Source organism: Lipotes vexillifer, unplaced genomic scaffold (assembly GCF_000442215.2).
Source record: "Lipotes vexillifer unplaced genomic scaffold, Lipotes_vexillifer_v1.1 scaffold902, whole genome shotgun sequence".
Taxonomy (NCBI): domain Eukaryota; kingdom Metazoa; phylum Chordata; class Mammalia; order Artiodactyla; family Lipotidae; genus Lipotes; species Lipotes vexillifer.
The window spans coordinates 611075-634406 of record NW_006794304.1 but is presented as its reverse complement, the minus strand read 5'-3'; the positions used below and the strand labels follow the sequence as shown (position 1 = coordinate 634406).

Genomic DNA, 23332 nt, shown 5'->3' with positions numbered 1-23332 from the left:
AATGCATCTCCCATCCCCATTCTTCACCGAAACTAGCAAAAAGTTATTAAACTATAAGAGATAGACTGTGATTCACAGCAATCAAGTCCTGCCTGCAGCTGTGAATGCAGACAAGCTGGAGATGAGCTCCTGCAGCTCCTCTGCACACGAACACACACACTCACAGGGGAATGCTCTGCTGCAGTGCTGAGTGACAGCAAAGCCAGGAAGGGAAAGTATAACCAGAGACCCTCCCCAGCAGCATCACCAGGATCCTACACTTTTCCTCTAGGTCTGGAGACCCCCTCCCCAATTTTTGTTCTTCATTTGAAATGGAAATCTCTTAAAGAGATCCCACATTCTCTCATTTCATGCAGTTTCACTGAAGCAAGACAATAAGCAGGTGGGGGAGGTGAAGCTTACATAAGATTCAGAGTGCACAGGGCTTTCCCGGGCTAGGGCTCCAGCCTGAAAGAGGAGACCCCTGGGGCTGGGCTGAGAGAAATCAAGAAGTTTGGAGTCTCCCTAGAGCTTCAGAGCTCTGGGCAACACTTCCACTTTTCTTCATAGCTTTTACAAGAGGAAGAAAACAGGCTGGGTCTCGGCCTCTAGGGAAGCAGAGGCCCTTTGCGGATCTGGTTCAGGGACAGCTGATCTCTGTGTAAGCCCAGGTGGCTGCTTCTGGATTTTATAAATACTCATCCCTGAAGCCAGGCTCAGCTCTGTATTAGGAGACAGCTTCGACGACTAAACTGCTAGTTAGGACCAGTTCACTCTGACAGCCTGGGAGGTCAGGCAGCCCTGCAGACACTGTCAGTTACTTCCCATCCAAGGATTCCACTCTCTTCATTCTACTGAGTTCCTGATTGAGGCTAGTCAAGTACAGCTGCTAAGTCAAGACTTGACTTTCCCCTCAAACACCAAATTATTTTTCTTGACACTGCTTTGTGACAGCTTTGTCACTCCACCAAATATCACCCTAGATCCCAGCCCCTGTAGTGTATCCTACAGAGAGGCTGTGCACTTCCCCTAAAAAGCACAGGCTAGCCACACATCTTCACGTCGGCATAGACTTCAGATCACAAACCTCCAGGGGATGGCTTGAATTGCAACTTTCAGATTTAGAAACACTAGGGGGGCGTTGAACTCTAGACCTCAGTGAAAAGAGGGCTTCCCTGGTGGCACAGTGGTTGAGAGTCCGCCTGCCGATGCAGGGGACACGGGTTTGTGCCCCGGTCCGGGAAGATCTCACATGCTGCAGAGCGGCTGAGCCCGTGAGCCATGGCCGCTGAGCCTGCGTGTCCGGAGCCTGTGCTCTGCAATGGGAGAGGGCAAAGAAAACCTCTCTTCTCATATTAGGGCTGAAAGAAGCAAAAGGAAAGAAGATTGAATCTTTTTTTCCTTTTCTTTCTTTCTGAAAGGCTTCTGTGGTCACAGTTATAGCTATATGAGGGACAGGAAACCACTTTAGTTCATCTGCAGCCCCCAGAGTAGCTGAATTTTCTAGGATAAACTTAGTGGACATGGCAACCAAAACATAGTAGTTGGCACTAATTGGCTCCCTGGGTGAGAGCTTTTGGTAGGAGCCAGCAGAGCTCCTACTAAAGAGGAAGATCTAAACTGAGACCTCGGCTACAGGGTCCTACCCCTTCACTAACCTTGTATCCTTGACACTTCTCATGCTGGTTTTCTGAAATACTCTAAAATAAAAAATTTTTAAAAATTTTAGAAGTGAGATGGAGATAATAACAATATCTAACATACAATGAGTGCCTACGCTCTGCCAGGTACTGTTCTCAGTACTTGGCATATATTATCTCATTTAATCGTTAGAACGACCAGTATTATCCCCATTTTGCAGATAAAACACTGAGGCAGAGAAAGGTTTAGTAAACTTGCCTAAGGCCACATAGCTAGTAAGCAGTAGAGCTGGGATCTGGCATATAGCTGAGATGTTGGATTTAACACAAGATCCTGGGTACTAGGAGAAGGGGTGCAGAGAGCAAGCTTGTGATGTCACTGCCCATACTGACTTCACTTAGAAAGGAAGATCTGGATGCCTAAAAATGCAGTCAAACAATGGAAGAGGTCTTTCCCAGTCTCTGCTTTGACCCCCACGGGTGGACAGTGTTCTTTGAATAGAGGAAATCACAGTTAATGTACTGGGTCTGGCTCGGATGACCACGGACCCTGTGGAGACTCAGGGTGTAACAAGCACTGCAGAAGGAGGTCTACTCTTGAAGGGGACATCTCCCCAGGAGCCAGACAGGCCCCCACTACAAGGCTTCTGAATATCAGAATGGTCCCTCCAACGGTTGGTTCTTGATTGAATGAGTGGAGGGTAGGATGCCACCTTCCTAAAAGGGGCAAAGTGGCCACCCCAGGGGGCGAGGGCTGGAGTTCTCCGTTGAATGCTACATAAGGAGTGTAAAAGCAATACAGCCCTTGGAGAGGGAAGAGAGAAGCTGATGTTTTTCTCAGAAGTCTGGTGAGTGAAGGGAAGCCCGAGTAACCTTGGAGCAGTAAGACCTATGCAGAGGGCAGTATCCCGAGGATAAAACTTACGACCTGAGACCTCAGCCCTCCCATTCTACAATCGATTCCAGTCCCCCCAAATCTCCACCGACAGTCAGGGAACTTAAAGCCTCCCTCTTCCAATCGCTCCCCAGCACTCCAAGGTGGGAGCTTTCCCAGAGAGGCAGGGGCCGTCCCGGGAGGATTCTCAGCGGCTCTGGGCTGCAGCACCCTCCCTCGCAGCCCTGGGACCCCGAGCCGCGGCCTCCCCGCGGCGCAGCCCTAGTCCGCAGCGGCGGGGCCGGGCAGCGCCTCTCACCTCGCTCATCGCGGCGGCCAGACGGGGCGCGCGGGGCGCGACACGTGCAGGGGAGACAAGGGGCACTCGGGCTGCACGGGCGACGGCCGCGAGTTGCCAGGCTCTGAGGCAGGCGCCCCGCTGACGAGGCGAGGAGAGTTAGTGCGGAGAGCCGCTGCTCCAGTGCCCGCACCCCAGCTCCAGGCGCTCAGCTCCCTGCCAGAAGTCCCCTTCCGACGCTGTCCTGTCAGAGCCGCTCCGCGAGCCTCAGCCGGCCCCACCTTTTATAGTCAGCTCCTTACCAGCCTCCAGCCCGACCAATAGGAGCTCTTCCTGCCGCAGAGTGACAGCCCCTGGCATCCAATGGTGGCAGGCTCAGAGGTCTGCTGCATTTCCAAACTAGGGTAAGACAGAGAGCGGGAAGGAGGGGGAGACCGTCGGGGGATGAGAAGATGGAAAATGAAGCAGGGGGAGCAAAGGAGGAAGGAGAGGAAGGAGTAGTACACGAAGGAAGGAGAGAGAGAGGCAGGGAAGGAGTGTGTGAGTTTGAGAAAGTGAAGAAAGAAGAGCTGGAAGGATATCAAGAGGGTGCATGTGAAGCAGGAAACTGAATGAAAGGGTAAAAGCCAAGAGATGTTACAGATTAAGATTTAGTAATAGGATGGCAGTCTGAATAAGAGAAGGGCAGAAAGGAGGAAGGGAAGGAGAGGGAGAGATAGAGACAGAGAGGGACAGAGAGAGCAAAAGAGAGACAGAGATGCAAGGGGACGGTATTCTGTGGCAAAGAACAGGGGAATTTTGAAGTGCCTGTTTGATTTGGAAGATCATAGATCTAAGGAGTTGAAAGACATTTTTGGATTCATCAATTCTACCTCCCACATAATGCGAAAAACCCTTCTCCAAGAAAATGATGGTCCCCTAGCGTCTACTTGAATAGGTAATGAGCTCCCCCCCAAAAGTTAATTTACGACTGTTTACTCATTCAATCTCAGTCTGACAATGTGCCCTCCACTGTGCTCCACTGTGGTGGTGAAGCTATTAAAAAAAAGAGAGAGACACACACACACACACACACACACACACACACACACACACACACACATTATGACCTTGCACCTATTGTTGCCATTAAAATAGATTTCAATATGCAAGTCCTATCTCTTAGAGTCTAGGTTTTTTCTTCCTGCAATTCAGGTAGGAGCCCATTTGGTGGTATATGTTTGAGTACCAAAACTAGCAAGTGGATTCTGCCCAGATGTAGGGAGCAGATGTGAAAGATGAAGCCCACAGTCCAATCTATATAGATTATTTTTCAATAAGATGGAACTTTACTAAATAATCACTATGTTGTATAAGTTTTAAGAAAAAAATATGATTAGAGCAAGATGAAAAGAAATAGAACACCTAAGTAAAAGTCAGGAACTTTCTGATAACTTCAACTGCTATTCCTAAATATCTAGCTTTCATTTCTACTTTAAAGAAATCCTTTAAATACTCTTACCTGTGATACGTCTAGGCATTGTAAAACCTTTTAGCCTACTTAAAGCTTCAGTCAGCCAAAGCCAAACACTTTCAGCTTTAGCTGTTACACCCTTTTGATAGTTTCTTTCATGGCCTGTAATAACTGAGTCATTAATAGCTGAGCTTCTCTCAGCCAGCAACCTCTGATCCCTTCTCAACAACCAGATTCAGATAAGACCTCAAATACCCTTTCGCTAGCTAGACCCTCTGTGTGTTTACATTTTCTCTGCCACTTCGGAAACAGAGAAGATGGAAAAGAAGATCACATCTTTTCCCCCATCTACCTGGGATCTTCTGACTCTCACTTTCCAATGGGAATCTGGTTGCCTAAGTTACTAAATTCTAAGTAGGCTAGCTCCTACTTACTCTATGCAGCCTACCCTCTGGCTTCCCCCACCTGTCTAAGGAACAGCTAATTAGCCTTGAAAAGATTGTCTTTAGTGAAGCAGACCTCTCCAAAGTTCTTGAACAGTGATGCAAAGATTATACAGAGAATCCAAGATCCTAGATCAGAGGTTAGCAAGCTTTTTCTGTAACAGCCAGAGAGTAAATATTTTAGGCTTTGTAGGCCCTATAGTTAAACTACTTGAGCCTCCCATTATAGCTTGAAAGCAGTCATAGACAATATCTAAACAAAATAGGTGTGGCTATCTTCTAATAAAACTTTATTGTGGACACTAACTAACACGTGCATTTCATATAATTTTCATGTGCTGTGAAATATTCTTTTTCTTCTTTTACATTTTTAGTGTAAAAACCATTCTTAGTTCACAGACTGTTCAAAAACAGGCAGCAGGCCAGATTTGGCTTACAGGCCATAAACTGCCGATCCCTGCCATAGATGATTAAATGCCCAAGTATGCTACAACAGTAAGTTGTATAACAGTAAATAGTATAGGTCTAAGAAGAAAGACATTGTCTAGGACTGGAAGAGTCAAAAGCTTCCTGCAGAAAATGGGATTTGGGTTGGATAAAGGAAGGGTAAAATTTAGACAAATGCTAGAAGGAAGGGGGGAAGGAGGAAAAGGTGTTGATCTGACATCTGGGTGATAACAAGAAAAAAATGGTGAAAAAAGACTGAGGTTTATGATAGGGAAGTGGCAGGAGATGTGTGAGGGCCTTGAATGTCAGAATAAGGAATTTAAACCTTACCCTTGTACAAATGGCATTTTTAGATTATTCTTGCAAGGGAAACATAGGACTGATTTGACAAGAGAAAGACCAAGAGCAGGGAGAAAAAGATGGGGATGTCATAATTGTACAAAGTGCAACAGTCTGGGTGACTATAGTGACAGTAACAGAAGAAAAGGGACAACATCAAGAAACCTAAGGCATAAGGAATCAATAACAAGATTTAGGAGAGGATTCAAAGTGACTCTTGGAATCGGGACCAGAAAATTGGGAGTTATTCAATTATTCACTGGCTATTAAACACACATTATGGCCAGGACTTATGCTAGGTGTTGGGAAAAGAAGACCCACATGACATAGAACCTACAGTCTAGAAGGGGAGAGATGGTCATGTGAACGCGAAGGTGCAATATTATTATGGGTGCTGTGGTGGAAGTCTGGGCAAGTGCAGTGAGAGTCCAGAAAAAAGAATAGAATGAGAATAATAATCTGAACAGGCATCATAAGGAGCTACTAAGAATAGCAAGATCCCATGCATGGAACTGGAGTTAATTTGTGAAGCCATTCACATACCAGAATGAGGATAAATGAAATCATAGAGGCTATAGGGAGAAAAGACATTTTTTTTTTTTTTTTTTTTTTTTTTTTTTTTTTGTGGTATGCGGGCCTCTCACTGTTGTGGCCTCTCCCGTTGCGGAGCACAGGCTCCGGACGCACAGGCTCAGCGGCCATGGCTCACGCGCCCAGCCACTCCGCGGCATGTGGGATCTTCCCGGACTGGGGCACGAACCCGTGTCCCCTGCATCGGCAGGCGGACTCTTGTCAGGGAGTCAAAGCAATAGGGAGGTTGATTGGGAGAAACGTAAGAGAAAGCCCATTGAATTCAACAGGTCACCGGAGATCTTTGGTGAATTTAAAGATCAAAACCAGATTACAAGGTACAAAGGAAAGGAGGTAGCCTGAACCCTTCCTATTCAAAGAAGTGTTTGTGCCAAAACTTGGGAGGCCAAATAGGATAAAGCAGGCCCAGACTGGAAATTTGGCTCAGTGGACACCTGAGTGAGGTTGACCACATGTCAACTGCAAGCATGGCAGGTAAGAACAGCAGGCAGCAACTGTTCAGAAGTCAGAAACGAGTCAGGAATCAGACTAAAAGACTAATGAGTATCCTGTCAGAAACTCAGAACAGCAAAAGATAATCAGCTATGAAAGACAGCAGCTAAGAGGGAAACAGGAAATGTACCCAGATGACATGGAATGTACCTTACTAAAAAGTGCCTGGAAAAATAGATACCCATTAAATATTTGTTTAATGAATGAATTCATTCTCAAATAATAACATGATGCCACATAGAATGAGCATGAGTTTGGAATCAGACCTTAATTCATATCCCAGCCCATTTATTCACTCTGTAAACATTTATTATCTGTGCTTGGAGTATTCAAGACCCTAAGGATCCAAAAATAAAAGATGCAGCTCTTGACTTCAACTCACAGTTGATTGACAGTCAGAGTGACAGTTGCTGTGCAATGTGATACGTGCTGTGACAAATGTGTGAGCAGATGTGTAGCTCTAACCCACAGGCTCCCATAGGTGATCTGCTGTACTCAGGCCCAAAGGGCCAAAAGGATCAAGGGGACCTAGTGGGGGTGTGTGTGTGGTGGTTTGGAAGTGGGGTGTGTGTGGCAATTCCAGTCAGGCTGAATAATAAGGGCAGATGTTCAGCGGTGGTGAGCATAGCTTGTTCAGGGAACTCTGAGCGCTTAAGCACAAAGTATGATGTGTTAGGTCAGGGGAGGGAAGTGGGATAGATGAAGGCAGAGTGATAAATAGGGGCCAGATCACAAAGCACTTTGTGTGGCATGCCAAAGAGATTAGATTTTATCCCAAAGGTGATGAGAAGCAAATGAAGAATTTTAAGCAGGGGAAAGACATGATCAAATTTGCATTTTAGAAATAGCAACAGCATGGAGGATGGGTTGAGAATAGATGAAGCTGGTCTTAGGGAGAATAATTAAATTTAATAATTTAATTCCACTACTTGCAGTGATAAGTGGAAAATGATGAGGGCCTGAACTCAGCTAAGAGGTAGTGGGCATGTAGAGGCCAGGAGACAGGAATGACAGGGCATGGCATCTGATCTTTTTTAGGGAGGGAGAGAAAAGGGGCTAGGTGACTCCCCGGCTTCTGGCTTGACATCAGGGAGAGGGTAGCAGTGGAAAAGAAGGAAAGGAAGAGTGTAAGAGAATGAATATGTATTGACTTCTTTCCATGTTCCAAGCACTGTGTAAGGAAGTTTACATATATCACTTTATTTAATCTTCACAACAAACCCAGCTAGTGGGTGTCATTAAACCCTTTTTTCCAGATAAGAAAACCAAAGTTTAGAGAGTTTAACCTACCAGGCTACAGCCAACACAGTTGTTTTTCAGAGCCTGGCCTAGGACAGGTATGTTGGAAGAGGGTAAGGATATCAGTTAACCCTGAAAGCCTGTTCATCATGAATGCCAGGGGCATCCTGCAGCACATCCCCCAGTCTCAGTCTGCTCAGTGGGAGAGACCAAGAAGCCTGGGGAGCATTTCTGTACATAAGAAGAGCAAGGTCAGAGAGGTGTGTTCCTAAGACAGACCCATCTCAAAGAACTGCAAGGTGGACTTCTCCAAGAACAGGAAGGCTCAGGGCCAGGGAATTCCCTGGCAGTCCAGCGTTTAGGTCTCTGCACTTTCACTACCGAGGGCACAGGTTCAATCCCTGGTCAGGAAACAACAACCAAAAAAAGAAGGCTCAGGGAAATCCCTGGGCCCCAGGTGAAGGGGCAGCCCTGGGCCAGATCATCTCTCCTCTAGCCTGAACTTCTCCCTAACTCAGTACTGAGCTAGGAAAAGGAAGTCAGCCTCCCTTCCCCAGTCTGGGAATGGCCCAGCCTGATGATATCTGACTCCCATGGAGCTGGGTCTCAGTGACTTCAAGTAATTAGGAAAGGAACCAAAAAAAAAAAAGTGATTCAGCTAGCAAGAGCTGGAGTCAAAATTTGAACTTAAGTCTGTATGACTCCAAGCCACATGCTCTCTCTATTGGCTTGGCCAAAAAGTTCATTCGGGTTTTTCCATAACATCTTACAGGAAAACCCAAACAAACTTTTTGGCCAACCCAATACTTCCTCATGTTGGGATAGTCACCAAGTTAGGTTGTGCAGGAGAAATTAGTTTGTGGGAGGTGACAATGATTTCCATTTTGTTTTTATTTTTTCCAGTTTTATTGAGGTACGATTGACATGTAACATTGTGTAAGTTTAAGGTGTACATCATAATGACTTAATATGTATATATTGTCAAATGATTCACCTCACAGCTACAATTTTTTTCCCTGTAATGAGAACTTTTAAGATCTGCTCTCTTAGCAGCCTTCAAATATACAATATAGTATTGTTAACTATAGTCATCATGTTGTGTACTACAACCTCAGAATTTATTTACATTATAACTAGGAGTTTGTGCCTTTCGACCAGCTTCACCTCTCCCCCCACCTCTGCCAACCACCAATCTGATTTAATCTGATCTTTATTTCTATGAGTTTGGGTTTTTTTTTTTCTTGGCCACCCTGCGTGGTATGCGGGATCTTAGTTCCCCCAGGGTTCAAACCTGTGCCCCCTGCAGTGGAAGTGCGGAGTCTTAACCACTGGACCACCAGGGAAGTCCCCGAGTTTGGTTTTTTTTTTTAGATTCCACATATAAGTGAGATCACACAGTATGTGTCTTTCTCTTATTCCCTTAGCATAATTCCCTCAAGGTCCATCCATGTTGTCACAAATGGTAGCGTTTCCTTCTTTTTTATGGCTGAATTAAATATATATCATATATTAAATAGACATTATATATATATCATCTTCTTTATCCATTTATCTATTGATGGTCACTTAGGTTGTTTCCATGTCTTGGCTATTATACATAATTCTGCAAAGACCGTGGAGATACAGATATCCCTTTGGGACGGTGATTTTGTTTCCTTCAGATAGGTACCCAGAAGCGGAATTACTGGATCATATGGTCGTTCTATTTTTAATTTTTTGAGGAACTTCCATACTCTTTTCCACAGTGACTGTACCAATTTACTTTCCCACCAACAGTGCACACAGTTTCCCTTTTCTTCACATCCTCACAAACAATTGTTATTTCTTTTCTTTTTTCGTGCGCGCGCGCGCGTGCGTGTGTATGTATGTGTTTATTGAGGTATAGTTGATGAACAGTATTACATAAGTTTCAGATGTACAACATAGTGATTCACAATTTTTATATTTCTCGTCTTTTTGATGATTGTCATTCTAACAGTTGTGAGGTGATATCTCATTGTGGTTTTGATTTGCATTTCCATAAATATTAGCGATGTTGAGCACATTTTCATGTACCTGTTGACCATCTGAATATCCCCTTTGGAAAAATGTCTACTCAGGTCCTTTGCCCATTTTAAAATTGGATTATTTGGGTTTTTTTGCTATTGAGTTGTATGAGTTCCTTATTTATTTTGGATATTAACCCCTTAACAGATGTGTGGATTGCAAATATTTTCTCCCATTCTGTAAGTGGCCTTTTCATTTTGTTGATCATTTCTTTTGCTATGCAGTACCACTTATTTTTTTATTATGTTGCTTGTGCTTTAGGGATCATAAAGCTTCACTGTAGACATACTGAATTTGAGATGCCTGTGTGACATCCAGGTGAAGTCATCTAATAAACTATTGGGTATAGTAATCCTCGTACAAGTTATTTAAACTCTCTGGACTCAGTTTTCTCATCTGTAAAGTGGTGATATTACTTATGTTTCAGGGTTAACACTGGTAAGGATTCTTACACAGTACGCTGCTCATAATAAGAACAAATTAATGAAGCAATTAATACCCATAATATGATACATGATCTTTACCACACAATTTAGAGTTTGATTATATATTTCCTTGTAAGATCTAGGAGTTCCATTTACTTATGCAATCTCCATAATCAGACAGTAAATTCCTTGATAATAGGAACCCTCTCTTTTATCCCTTTCCATAGTGCCTCGCCACAGAGTGGGTACTTAATAACTTATTGCTAGAGTAAATCTGCAACTGTGGAAAAGGATAGAGGCCCAAGTAGGGAGGGCCGTATACTCCTCCTGTAGTCTCTATCCCAGTTGGTGGTACCACCATCCACTCAATCACCCACGCTAGGAACCTGGAGTCATCTTTACCTCTTCCTCTTGCTCAACGTAGACATTCTAGTAATCACCAAGTTCCAATTATTTCACCTCCCAGGTATTTTTCAAAACTCTCTCCTCCACTATATCCTACCACTATCCTAGATCAGGCTTAATCCCTCACCTACTTTATGGCAAGAGTTTCTAACTGGTTTCTTTGCCTCCAGTCCTGCCCCCTCAAATCTATCTTCCAAACAGCCAGTAGTTGGATATCTAGAATAGATCTGACCATGTCATTTCCCATCTTACCCTCTAAAAGCTTCCTGATGGACTTAAGCTGCTTTCTCACACGAGGTCTCCCATGAACTGGCCCTGCCTACATCTCAGCCTCATACCCCATCTCTCTAGACTTTTCTTTTCCCACTCCAGCCTGAAATGCTATGCTCCAGCAAGAAAGACCTGTTTGTAGTTCTACCATATTTACTTTTTTGTATCTGGCTTCTTGAACTTCTCAGGTTGTACCCTCTACCTGAACTACCTTTTATTTGTATCTGGCTAACTCCTTCTTATCCTTTAAAAATCAACTCAGCTGTCACTCCTCCAGGAAGATTTTCCTGCCTCCTCCTCAACACCTCTTTGCCAAAGCAGGATTAGGTGCCCCTCTTCTGTGGTCTCGGAATGCTCTGTGCATAGCGTCATCAGTGATAGGATTATATTTCTTTTCTTTCTTTTTTTTGGCCGTGCCGCCCGGCATGCTGAATCTTAGTTCACCAACCAGGGATCGAACCTGCACCCCCTGCAGTGGAAGTGCTGAGTCTTAACCACTGGACCACCAGGGCAGTTCCTGATTATATTTCTTTATATATATTTAAAGGTCTGTCTCTCCACTAGCACCTTTAAACCCCATGAGGGCAGGAGAGCATCTTATTCATCTTTTTTATCCTTAGTGTCTAATACATAGTAGGTTCTCAGTCAGTATTTGTTGATTGAATGAGTTAGTATGAATTCTCACAGAGTCTTACTCAAGCAAAGATACCAACAGATGCATATGCATAAATATGCTCACCGACTCCCAAGGACCAGATGCAAGCACCTGTGTTCTCTGGAGCTCAGCTTACTTCAAATGCAGTAAATTATACATAGTTGGATGTTACACCTACTTGAGATGAAGGGGACCTAAACAAGGCTCTTTTTAACCCAATCTCTCCTCTCTGTCTCTGTCTCTCTAAGTGTATTTTTATGGCTCTAGCCTCCACTTGGGCTTTTAACTCACCGTTAGAACATCATTAATTATAATTTAACCCTTAACTGAAGAAGCAGAGGATATGCCGAGAAAAAAAAAAAAAAATGCTGTATTCTAGTGGGAGAAGACTATATTAGTGCAGAAACAGCAAACACCCAGGGAGATGTACAGTGAGAAAGACCTTTCAAAGTGAAAGACTGAGATTTGGACCTTATGCCGGTGTGTGTGGGATCGGATTTATCCAACACAGATGTATCCAACATGTTACCCATCCCCAAAACATCCAAACAGCTTTTGAAATTACTTTTTCTGCTCATAAAGTTTGGGAGAGAGAGTGCATGTGTATGTGTATACACACATACCCACTCTTTCTTTTAGAAATTCCCACCTTTTAAATTTTTTTTAATTTTTATGTTGGACTATAGTTGATTTACAATGTTGTGTTGGTTTCAGGTGCACAGCAAAGTGATTCAGTTATACATATACATGCATCAATTCTTTTTCAAATTCTTTTCCCATTTAGCTGATTACAGAATACTGAGCAGAGTTCCCTGTGCTATATAGTAGGTCCTTGTTGGTTATTTATTTTACTGCCCTTTTTTTTTTTTTTTTTTTTTTTTGCGTTATGAGGGCCTCTCACTGCTGTGGCCTCTCCCGCTGCGGAGCACAGGCTCCGGACGCGCAGGCTCAGCGGCCATGGCTCACGGGCCCAGCCGCTCCGCGGCATGCGGGATCCTCCCGGACCGGGGCACGAACCCGTATCCCCTGCATCGGCAGGCGGACTCCCAACCACTGCGCCACCAGGGAAGCCCCGGTTATTTATTTTAAATATAGTAGAGTGTACCTGTCAATCCCAAACTCCCAATTTATCTTTCCCTCCCATCTTTCCCCTTTGGTAACCGTAAGTTTGTTTTCTACGTCTGTGAGTCTGTTTCTGTTTTGTAAATAAGTTCATTTGCATCATTTTTTTTGGATTCTATATGGAAGCGATATCATATTTGTCTTTCTCTATCTAACTTACTTCACTCAGCATGATAATCTCCTGGTCCATCCATGTTGCTGCAAATGGCATTATTTCATTCCTTTTAATGGCTGAGTAATATTCCATTGTATATATGTACCACATCTTTATCCATCTGTCTGTCGATGGACATTTAGGTTGCTTCCATGCCTTGGCTATTGTAAACAGCACTGCAATAAATATTGGGGTGCATGTATCATTCCAAACTATGGTTTTCTCCAGGTATATGCCCAGGAGTTGGATTGCTGGACCATATCGTAGCTCTAGTTTTAGTTTTTTAAAGGAACCTCCATACTGTTCTCCATAGTGGCTGCACAAATTTACATTCCCACCAACAGTGTAGTAGGGTTCCCTTTTCTCCACACCCTCTCCATCATTTATTGTTTGTAGACTTTTTGATGATGGCCATTCTGACTGGTGTGAGGTGATATCTCATGGCAATTTTGATTTGCATTTCTCTAATAATTCACAATGTTGAGCATATTTTCAACTGCCTCTTGGCCATCTGGACACATACACACTTTTTACACTTGCAAAAATATTCTTCAGTGTCTATGGAGCACTAGACAACCCCAGTGAAGGCTCCTACTTCTGATTCTTTTTTTTTTTTTTTTGTCTCCATACAAACCAGGTACATAATTTGCAGGGCCCACTGAAAAATGAAAATGCAGAGCTCCTTGTTCAAACATCATTAAGAATTTCAAGACAGGACCTCCCTGATGGCACAGCAGTTAAGAATCCACCTGCCAATGCAGGGAACATGGGTTCGAGCCCTGGTCCGGGAAGCTCCCACATGTCGCGGAGAAACTAAGCCCGTGTGCCACAACTACTGAGCCCGAGTACCACAACTACTGAAGTCCGCGCGTGTAGAGCCCATGCTCCGCAACAAGAGAAGCCACCTCAATGAGAAGCCCGCGCACCACGACTAGAGAAAGTCCGTGCACAGCAACGAAGACCCAACGCAGCCAAAAATAGATAAATAAATTTATTTTTAAAAAAAAAGAATTTCAAGACAGCGGCAACATCAGAGCATTAAACCAAGCCCAAGATTCCTCTGAGCACAGAGCCTGTGTGACTGCACAGGGCACACTCCCATGATGCCAGCTCTGGTGCAAGAGCCCCCAGATCAATCCCATATATCTAATGTTTTAGAGGCTATTCTGATTTAATTCTCAGCCCTCCCTTCTTGGGAAGTGGGACCTCTTCTAGCTCTTTACATAAGCCCTTAATTGGCCCCCAGTGTCTTTTGAAGAACTTTCCTTTTGGGAGCTTTGTACAACTGTTATGCCTATTCTTTTACTGTTGACGTACGTCATGTGAAAAAGCTTGCTCTCTCCCTCTCTCCTCAGCAATAGGGAAAATCTACATGGATCTGATAAGGAGCAGTTTCTATCCTTGTTTTCCAGATACTGAGGGCCGTAATCCCTAACTCTAAACACTAGCAGCTCTTGAGCTCAAGGGGAAAGCAGGGTCAGAGTGGGAAGAGAAGCAGGTAGGAAAACTTTCGGAGTCCAGAGACTAAAAGCAATAAAGTGCAGATAATGCAGGGGGTCAGGCCGAGGGCAGGTTTGGGAAGAGGCTCTGCAGAAGGGGAAGAAGGTCAAGGGTGGTCCAGAGCTGACTGATAACCCCTCTGACATTCAGGGGCCTGTGACAGCCACTGCAACACCTGAAGCCATGGCCCGTGAGGACGATGAGCAGAGGAATTGTGTGGTGTGCAGGAACTGAGCCACAGGCTATCATTTCCAGGCCCTGACTTTTGAGGACTGCAAGGGTTTCTTCAGGTGAGAACCTCCTCCCCAACAGAAACGCCCTCCCAAACTGCCTGCCAGGCAGCCTTTAAGCCCTGGCACATGCCCAAGCTTGTCCAGTTACATCACTCCCCCATCCTGAAGCCTAACTACCCTGTGGCTAGCACGCTGCAAAAATTGCCAACCTCAACACTTGTATAAACATGAGGCAAAAAAACAGAGGGAAGGCTGAGTGCTTGTCCTATGGACACAACCCCTTGGTCAAGGGTACTCACTACCTGCAAAGCACCAAACTAGCACAGCACCAACTAGGCTTTCCTGACTGATTCTGTGCCCCCATGGAAATGCTTGAGATGCGTTGTATCCTCTCTACCCCTAGGGACCTCTGGGCACAGCTCAGAGTAGCCCATGTCACCACAGATTTTTTTTTTTTTTTGGCCACTTGCCTTGCGGGATCTTAGTTCCCCAGCCAGGGACTGAACCCCAGGCCCTCGGCAGTGAAAGCACACAGTCCTAACTGAAACGGTGCACCTCAGATTGGGACTCAAAGCCAGCCTAGACCCAGATCGGGACTTGAACCCTCTCGGCCAGGACTCGAACCCCGCCAAAACCTACGGTCTTCCAACTGAGATCACATACCTGGTTTCAGGACTTAATGATGCTCAGGCTCTTGATGTCTCATCACAGAAAGAATTCAGTGAGAGACAAAGCGATAGGTAAGAAGTGGATTTATTCAGAGAGAAACACACTCCCCAGACAGAGTGTGGGCCACCTCAGAAGGTGAGAAAAGGCACCAGATTATGGGGTTGTCAGTTTTTATAGCGGTGGGTATTTTCATATGCTAATGAGTGGGAGGAGTATTCCAGCTATTTCGGGAAGGGGCGGGGATTTCCAGGAATTGGGCCACCGCCCACTTTTTGATCCTTATGGTGGGCCTGGGAACTGTCATGGCGCCTGTGGGTGTGTCATTTAGCTTGCTGATGTGTTACAGTGAGCGTATACTGAGGCTCAAGGTCTAGTGGAACTTGACTTGTCTGCCATCTTGGACCCATTTGGTTCTAATCAGTTTATGTCATGTCCTTGGGCTATGTCATTCTTTCAAAGGTTGTGCCCTGCCCCCTTCCCTCCTGTTTCATAACCACTGGACTGCCAGGGAATTCTCACCACAGTTTCTTTTTTTATAGAATTCTTGACATTTTTTGTTTATTGGGTTTTCCTTTCAGAACTTTGAATATGTCTTCCCACTGCCTTTGGCCTCCATATTTTCTGAAAAGAAATGACTTGTGGAAGTGACTGTTAATCTTCTTATGTCTCATACATGATGAGTTGCTTCTCTTGCTGCTTTCAAGATTTTTTTTTTGTCTTTGTCATTTAGCAGTTGGTAAGGATGTGCCTATGTGTAGATCTCTTTAAGTTTATTCTGCTTGGAGTTTGTTCAGCTTCTTGGAGGTGTAGATTAATGTTTTTCTTCAAAACTTGGAAGGAAATTTTTGGCCCTTACTTCTTCCAGTATTTCTGCCACCTTCTCTCGTCTCCTTCCAGGATTCTATTTATGTGTATTGTTATTTAAAATGTTCACTTGATGGTGTGCACAGATCTCAGATGCTCTGTGTATTTTTCTTCATTCTTTTTTCTTTCTATTCCTCAATGGATAATATCAGTTGACCTATTTTGAGTTCATTGTTTCTTCTGCTTGCTTATATCAGCTGTTGAACCTTTCCAGAGAATTTTTCATTTCTAGAGTTCAAAGTTATTGTACTTTGAACTCTAGAATTTTATTTTTTGTTTGTTTTTTTGTGTGTGTTTTTTTTTTGCGGTACACAGGCCTCTCACTATTGTGGCCTCTCCTGCTGCGGAGCACAGGCTCCGGACGCACAGGCTCAGCAGCCATGGCTCACAGACCCAGCGACTCCACGGCATGTGGGATCTTCCCAGCCCGGGTCATGAACCCGTGTCCCCTGCATCGGCAGGCGGACTCTCAACCACTGCGCCACCAGGGAAGCCCCATAGTTTCTTTTTGACCATTTCATTTCAGCCCCTCACATACCTACCAGCTCGCTGCCATCCCCAACCCTCACAATGTCTCTGTCCTCTCAGGCGAACAGTCAGCAAAAGCACCAGTCTCACGTGCCCCTTTGCTGGAAGCTGGAAGGTCAACAAGGCCCAGCCTGCAGGTTGCAGAAGTGCCTAGATGCTGGCATGAAGGACAGTGAGTTGGCCCCTTTCCATCCCGAGAATCCACTACGTCCCTCCACTGCCTATGCTTTGCCCTTGTTCCCACAGCGTATTCTCCACAGGGCAGGCAGAGTAAGCTTTTTGAAACAAGTCAGACAACGTCACTATTCTGCTCAAAACCTCCAAGGGCTCCTCCTCTCTCTTATGGTCCATGATCTCATGGGCCAGCTCCTCCATACCACCGCTCAGATTTCCCTTCCTACTCTTCCCCTGGCTCAACCCATCCCAGCCACTCTGACGTCAATGCCATTCTCAAACACGCCAAGCACACTCTTCTCAAGACTGTTGTAACTTATACTTGCACTTGCCATTGCCTCTACCTGGAATGCTCTTCCCCTAGATTTTGACATGGCTTGCTTTTACTCTTCCATCTCTCAAATATAGTGCCTGTCACTTAGTAGGTACTTGATAATTGTTGAATTATTTAATTATTTAATTATTTAAAATTATTTAATTTTTTATTATTTAATTTATTATTTAATTTAAATTATTAAATAATTTAAATTATTAATAATTATTTAATTTAAATTATTTAATTTTTTTTCTCTGTGCCAGGTAATAAGGCTCTGCCCCCAAAAGATAATGTAACTCATAATCAACTTAAAGTAACAGAAATCAACTTGTCCAAGTCCACTCAGCTGAAAAGTTGTCGAGTCAGTATTCACCAGACCCTTGCTTTCTCCATGACGTCACACTGCTTTTCAATATGGAGCAGTGGAAAGGAAACTAGAAGTCAAAACATCTTGAATTCAGTCTACATCACGTAAGTATTTTGTGACCTTGGACCTGTCACTGGAATGTCAGTCTGTTTCTGAAAAATATGGATAATAACACCTGCCCTCTCCACCCACAGGATTGTTTCAGTCAGTGAGACTTAACCTCAGAAGCTTTGAAATTATAAAGCTATGCAAACATAAGGTGATGTTTTTGGTATCACGAGCCCTCCCTCTTCAGTGCTCCCCCAGAAGTCAAACATCTCCTTATACTGCTCCCACTTTATTGTCCATCCTTTTTTTTCCTTCCCACAGTGCATTGTTTTCTGCTGCAGTGCCTCACAGGTCGGGGAAAGTGTACAGGAATCCCCTACCACCTGGAGCCCCTGGGACTTCAGCCAAGCCCAAGGAGGCCTCAAGAACTCTCCTCCCTCCCCGCGTCCTTCGTTACGCAGTGTCCGAGGGCCCCAGACCGGGGGCTGACAGAGAAAGGTGCTCTCTGCTAGTCTCAATAGTTTTGTCACATCCCTTCCCCGGGCACAATGATCCCATCGGCAGAAGCCCGGGCGTTGCGGTAAGCAAGACAGGCCCAGCGGCGGGCACAGCAAGCATCGATGCAGCTGAGGAGAAAGAGCTAGTCCAGACACTGCTGGGGGCCCAAACTCGCCCCTCATGTTTGACCAGTTTGTGCAGTTCAGGGTGAGCATATACAGGATTCAAGCTGAAATATGACCAAAAGCGTGCCCAAGGAGGCTGGCCTTGAGGGAGGGGGCTGTGTGCCACGCACCAGTCGAGGACAGGACTTCTCCAGAACCCCAGCCGAGGCAGACTCCTTAGCCCGGAACGCTTCCAAGATAAAGCTGGAGAGGCCTAAAAGAGATCCCTAGGACCGGGGCCTCTCACCCAGGCTCTGATCTCTGCAGCCTGCAGCTCGTCTGTTCACCCATCACCAGTGATATCCACCCAGTTCCCTGTACTGCCTCTGCTCACGCATTTCGCTGACATCAACACTTTCATGGTACAGCAAATCATCAGGCTCACCAAGGATCTGCCCCTTTCGGTATGTGACCTCCCCTTACCTTTCAGGAAGAAAACACTCCAGTAAATTATAATCCCACCCTCACCACCACCCCCGCCCCCAAAAAAGGTCACTAACCAAACTAACCCATCCCTCAGCCTTTTCAAGTACCAGGTGTTGGATTCCCAGCTTTTTTAAGTGTCTCAATCAGAACCGGGAGTTCCCCTCCCTCTCTGAAGTTCAGGCTAGAGTCTAAAGAGCGGGTTTCTTGCTCTGGCCCATGGAGGACCAGATCTCCCTTCTCAAGGAAGCAGCTGTAGAAATGTCACATTGCACTCAATGCCACTTTCTGTCTCCAAACACAAAACTTCCTCTGTGGGCCTCTTCGCTACACAGTAGAAGATGGAATGCATGGTGAGATGGTGCTAGAACAGTAGAGGCCATGCATCCCTTCGGTATGGTATGTGGCGAGGTGACCTGAAGGCTCCTAAGCCTGGTGGTGCAGTGGTTAGGAATCCTCCTGCCAAAGCAGGGGACACGGGTTCGAGCCCTGGTCCGGGAAGATCCCACATGCCGCGGAGCAACTCAGCCCGTGCGCCACAACTACTGAGCCTGTGCTCTAGAGCCCGAGAGCCACAACTACGAAGCCCGTGTGACACAACTACTGAAGCCCGTGTGCCTGGAAGCCACAGTGGGGTTCCAGGAAGAGTTTTTGGAGTTCTCTTCGGCTTCCATAGGACACTGCGCCAACTGCAGCTCCAGGAGCCTGGAGTATGTGTTCATGGCTGCCATGGCCCTCTTCTCTCCTGGGAAGCATCCCTCAAAGCCCAGAAGCTTTTGTTCCACCACCTCTGCCCAAACTCCCAGCTCCCTGAATCCATCCATCCAGGCCTTTTAGTCTTCAAACCTGTGGAATGGGTCTATCCCAGTCTTGGCTCCCCGGGGCACCATGCAGGCCACCCGCAACCTCCCACCTTGTCCTTCCCCACTCTCTATCTTACAGACCGGCCTGGGATAACCCAGAGAGAGGGGACTGATCAGTTGCAAGAGGAGATAGCACTGACTCTGCAGAGCTATATCAAAGGCCAGCGGCAAAATCCCCGGGACCGGTACAGTGGGACTGGGCACGTGGAGGCTGCGCCAGGGTGGGAAGGAGTTAGGGAGACACTGAACTCAGGATGAGTGCTTTTACTGTCCTTTCCTTTGGGAAACCAGGGCCCCTGGGGGTCTAGTCCTTCCCTCCCATCTCATAGATTTCCGGCATTCAAATTGCTCCTACTGCTGTTTCATCTCACTTTTTCCAGATTTTTTTATTCAGGAGAGATGCAGAGTAGTAGCTCACAGGCTCGGTATAATAGCATTCCTGAGATTGATGACATCCATCACCTCACCGATCCAACTCCTCCAGACTAAAACAGACTTTCAAGAATCTTGTTCACTCTCTTTCCTTGGCCCTTCCCCTCCTCTCTATTGGTCCAATTCCTTTAATTTTTCATTCCCCTTGAAGTTATGGTCATTCAGTTTCATGGCCAACGCCAGCCCCTGGTTCAACAGTCCATGATCTAACCAGGCTCTAAAGTACACTCCGCTTCTCTGTTTTGCTTCTTCCTCAGTGTGCCAGTTTGGCCAGAAGAGGGTTGCTTTATACCAGAGAACACACCCACCTTCTAGAACCTGCTCTAGAAGGCCAGATCCTCAGGTTCCACACAGCTGAATATCTGGCAAAGTCTGGGGCTTTCTTCACACTTGGCCCTCTGAGCTCTGGGTTCAAGAAAAATGGCATGGTGAGAGAAGTCAGTGTCAGACAGGGGCCCCACTGGGGACCTTCGGAACTTTTGATACATTTGTCACATCAGAGCATATTTTCCCTAATGTTCAGACCTAGCTTCACAGAGAGGCAGTTTAGGGGGTCAGGGCCTCAGGACAAGACTCTCAGCTGCCTATCTCTCTTCTCCTTCCCTGGTGACCCCAAAGGCTTCTATATGCGAAGCTGCTGGGCCGGTTGGCTGATCTCCGAAGCATTAACAATGCATGTTGGTACCAAATCGAGAACATCCAGGGGACTGTCCACCATGGTGCCACTGCTCCAGGAGACCTGCAGCTGAGGCCCAGTTCGCCTCCTTCCCCAGACCACCTGGACTCGCTGGACTGGAAAGGGGAAAATGCTCGGACCAGAGGCTGGAGCCAGTAAACAGGGAGCCCACTGGTTGCAATGAAAGATCAAAGCAATATCTGCCTCTTCATGCGGTAATGGGGAGAATGAGGGGTGGCCATGGGGACAATAGTTGTTCTCTGGAAGCACAGAAGATGGGGAAGGAGGAAGCCTCAGGGCTAAGAGGTAAAGAAGCTCCGTCTGGGAATAGGTGGGCCCCACTTTCTGGGGTCAAAGATTTAGCCCTTCAGCCCTTCTTTCCCAGCCTTGGGAGACTCTGGGATGGAAAACAGGATGGGAGCTAATGCCATGCAGATTTTTCTGCTCTGAAGAGGAAGAGGCTAGGAGCTTCAATCCATAGGGAAATGAAGGAGGTGGGAGTGAGGGGAGAAAATGCAGCCAGACAGACCCCTTAATCCTTCTCCCTTAGTCCAGAGCCATGAGTATGGGAAGATGAAACTGGGGCTGATGGCAGAGGTGGGAGCCTCGAACCACTGCCTCAGCAGCTGCCTCTGCGGCAGCTCCAGTTCTGAGGAGGGCATGTACTGTCCCCACTCTGCTCCTGGGACCTAGAGGTCACCCAGCAAGGTGGGCTCTTGAGAGGGGCCTAGTTCCTGGCCCCAGGGCACCTGACTCGGAGGTTCCAGCTGTTATGGGGGCTGGCTCTGGGACAACCTCAGCCCACAGTGATGGTGAAGCCACAGTGGAATCTGTTGCGCCAGTGATTAAGGAAGGCTCCAAGGGCGAGGGTGACGGGCAGGGGGGGCATCTTCTTCTCCAGCACAGCACCCACACACCAGTTACTATCCACCAAGCCTGTTGGGGAAGAGAATATACACTAGGTTATCTAACAGGGCTCGGAGAAAGGGGCCAGCGGAGGAAGGCGGAGCTTCCCTCCCGCTGTCCCCCACCCCAATCCCTCAGCACCTCCGAATGTCATCTGAATAACCCTCACCTCTAAATACCATGTTGGCCTGGGGCAGAGTCAGGTGGTAACCAAAGGAGAAAGTTGTGTCTTGCAGCCTCGTATTTGCCTCAAACTCCACTCCAACCTGAACCTGAGAACCACGGGCAAGGATGGGAGAGGGATCTGTCTCAGTGAAAACTAGAGGAGTCCTGACAGGGGATCAGCAGAATGGAGGTGCGCATGAAACGTATATGTAGTGAGGGTACGAAGAACAGTGGGTCAGCAGGGCCTGTGGAGGTTGGGAGGGACTCGTTGCGGCAGGGGATGGGATCAGTAGACTCACCTGTTCATTTGCCTTGTGGTAATAACTTGCATGGGCCCCACCTGATCCCACATTCAAGGTAGCTACCCAGTGTACAGCTGTCAAAACCAAAGTACAACAAAAACCACACACACACACACACACACACACACAAAAAAACAAAAAAAAAAACCAAAGTACAAGTGAAAAAGAGCATTACTGTAATAGAACACAGGCCAGGACCCCAGCCAAGTCCAGAATTTCCCTCCCTGTCACTATTCCTCCTCACCCCATACCCGAGTACTTCCCAGCCAGTGTCAAAATGGCCCCCTCTTCGCCTGGCCGCCGGTGATAAACTAGCTCTCCTCCCAACACCAGCCGATGAGTGAGGCTCTGCAGGAAGTGAGCAACCATGATCACTGTGGGGTGGGGAGACATGGAGTCACTCACAGAGACAGGCCCTCTACCTCACCCCCAGCAGCCCCCCACCCCAGCCTGCCCCCAGAAAGTTTCTCTTCTAATCCCTGAACTGTACAGACAATGAAGAGGCATAGCCAGCATTAGCAAGCGGGCAGCCAAGACAAAAAGAACCCTGTACCAATTCCTCACCCGATTCCCCAATCAGGTCAGGATTTCCTAGGGTCAGAGTGGCTGTGTAGTCATCTCCCCGATACTCGCCATCAAACTGCCACGTCAGGAACTTGGCCTGCTGCGTCTGGGTGGGGAGAGGGAGAAGTAAAATCTCCCTCCCTCTTTATGATCACTGTTGCCTCTGCTCCTCCCCCTGAGCCCCCAGAGCAGGACACTCATGGAGGAGAAAGAGGAAATGCTTCCGTAGATGAAGGCAGGAACCATGGGTCACCTGGAAGACAGCCTTGGCTCGGAGCCGCTCTGCCAAGAGGAGCAGGACCTGGGCGTTGAGGCTGCCACTGCTGTCCATATCCCCGACCACAGTGGGGAACACCTGTTGAAGAGTGTCCAGAGTAAGACTGAGCTGTGTGGCACCACTCAGTCTAAATCCAAATGTAGGATTTCTTTAACGGTACCCAGCGTCCCCTAGTGGAGCCATAAGGAAAAACTCCCAGCTCATCACAGAAATGTTTCCCCACCCCTCTCCCTTTCAAGCAGAAACACAGAGGAGGTGCCCTGCCCGTTCTTCCTCACAACACACACATTTCCTCCTCCTCTACACCTGGGTCCTAGCTGGGCTTTTAGGGAGATAACCCAGGTGTGTGGAGCCCTCACCTCATTTGGGCTAAGTTGCCAGTCCCCTGCATAGGCCGCATGGAGGTGATAGCCCGGCAAGCCCAGAGCACTCATGTGCACAGTGTGAGCCACCTGAGGAAAGAGAAGTTAATGGAGGAGAGAGCATTCCTG

The 23332-nt window shown here is 46.6% G+C and overlaps 2 protein-coding genes across 4 annotated transcripts in view; one reads left to right on the top strand and one right to left on the bottom strand.

The window, feature by feature from the left end:
• The first annotated feature begins 14555 nt into the window (after positions 1 to 14555).
• NR1I3 (nuclear receptor subfamily 1 group I member 3) lies at positions 14556 to 20700 on the top strand. Its single transcript, XM_007467138.1, is given in 13 exon segments — positions 14556 to 14662; positions 16727 to 16788; positions 16791 to 16840; positions 18120 to 18195; positions 18198 to 18242; positions 18245 to 18276; positions 18501 to 18528; positions 18531 to 18641; positions 18856 to 18916; positions 18918 to 19009; positions 19599 to 19704; positions 20570 to 20654; positions 20656 to 20700. Coding segments are annotated over 13 exon segments (900 nt in total).
• Positions 20701 to 21260: 560 nt separating this feature from the next.
• The window catches only part of TOMM40L (translocase of outer mitochondrial membrane 40 like), a 4403-nt gene continuing 2331 nt past the window's right edge, over positions 21261 to 23332 (bottom strand). The window contains exons 4-10 of one of the 3 annotated variants that reach the window (XM_007467135.1): positions 23201 to 23293; positions 22818 to 22919; positions 22565 to 22670; positions 22252 to 22374; positions 21998 to 22074; positions 21703 to 21805; positions 21424 to 21563 (exon numbers count right to left, since the gene is read on the bottom strand). In XM_007467135.1, the coding sequence (XP_007467197.1) occupies positions 21424 to 21563; positions 21703 to 21805; positions 21998 to 22074; positions 22252 to 22374; positions 22565 to 22670; positions 22818 to 22919; positions 23201 to 23293 (744 nt within the window). Of the gene's footprint in view, positions 21564 to 21702; positions 21806 to 21997; positions 22075 to 22251; positions 22375 to 22564; positions 22671 to 22817; positions 22920 to 23200; positions 23294 to 23332 lie in introns of all 3 variants that reach the window. The other 2 variants (XM_007467136.1, XM_007467137.1) reach the window with 2 other exon arrangements.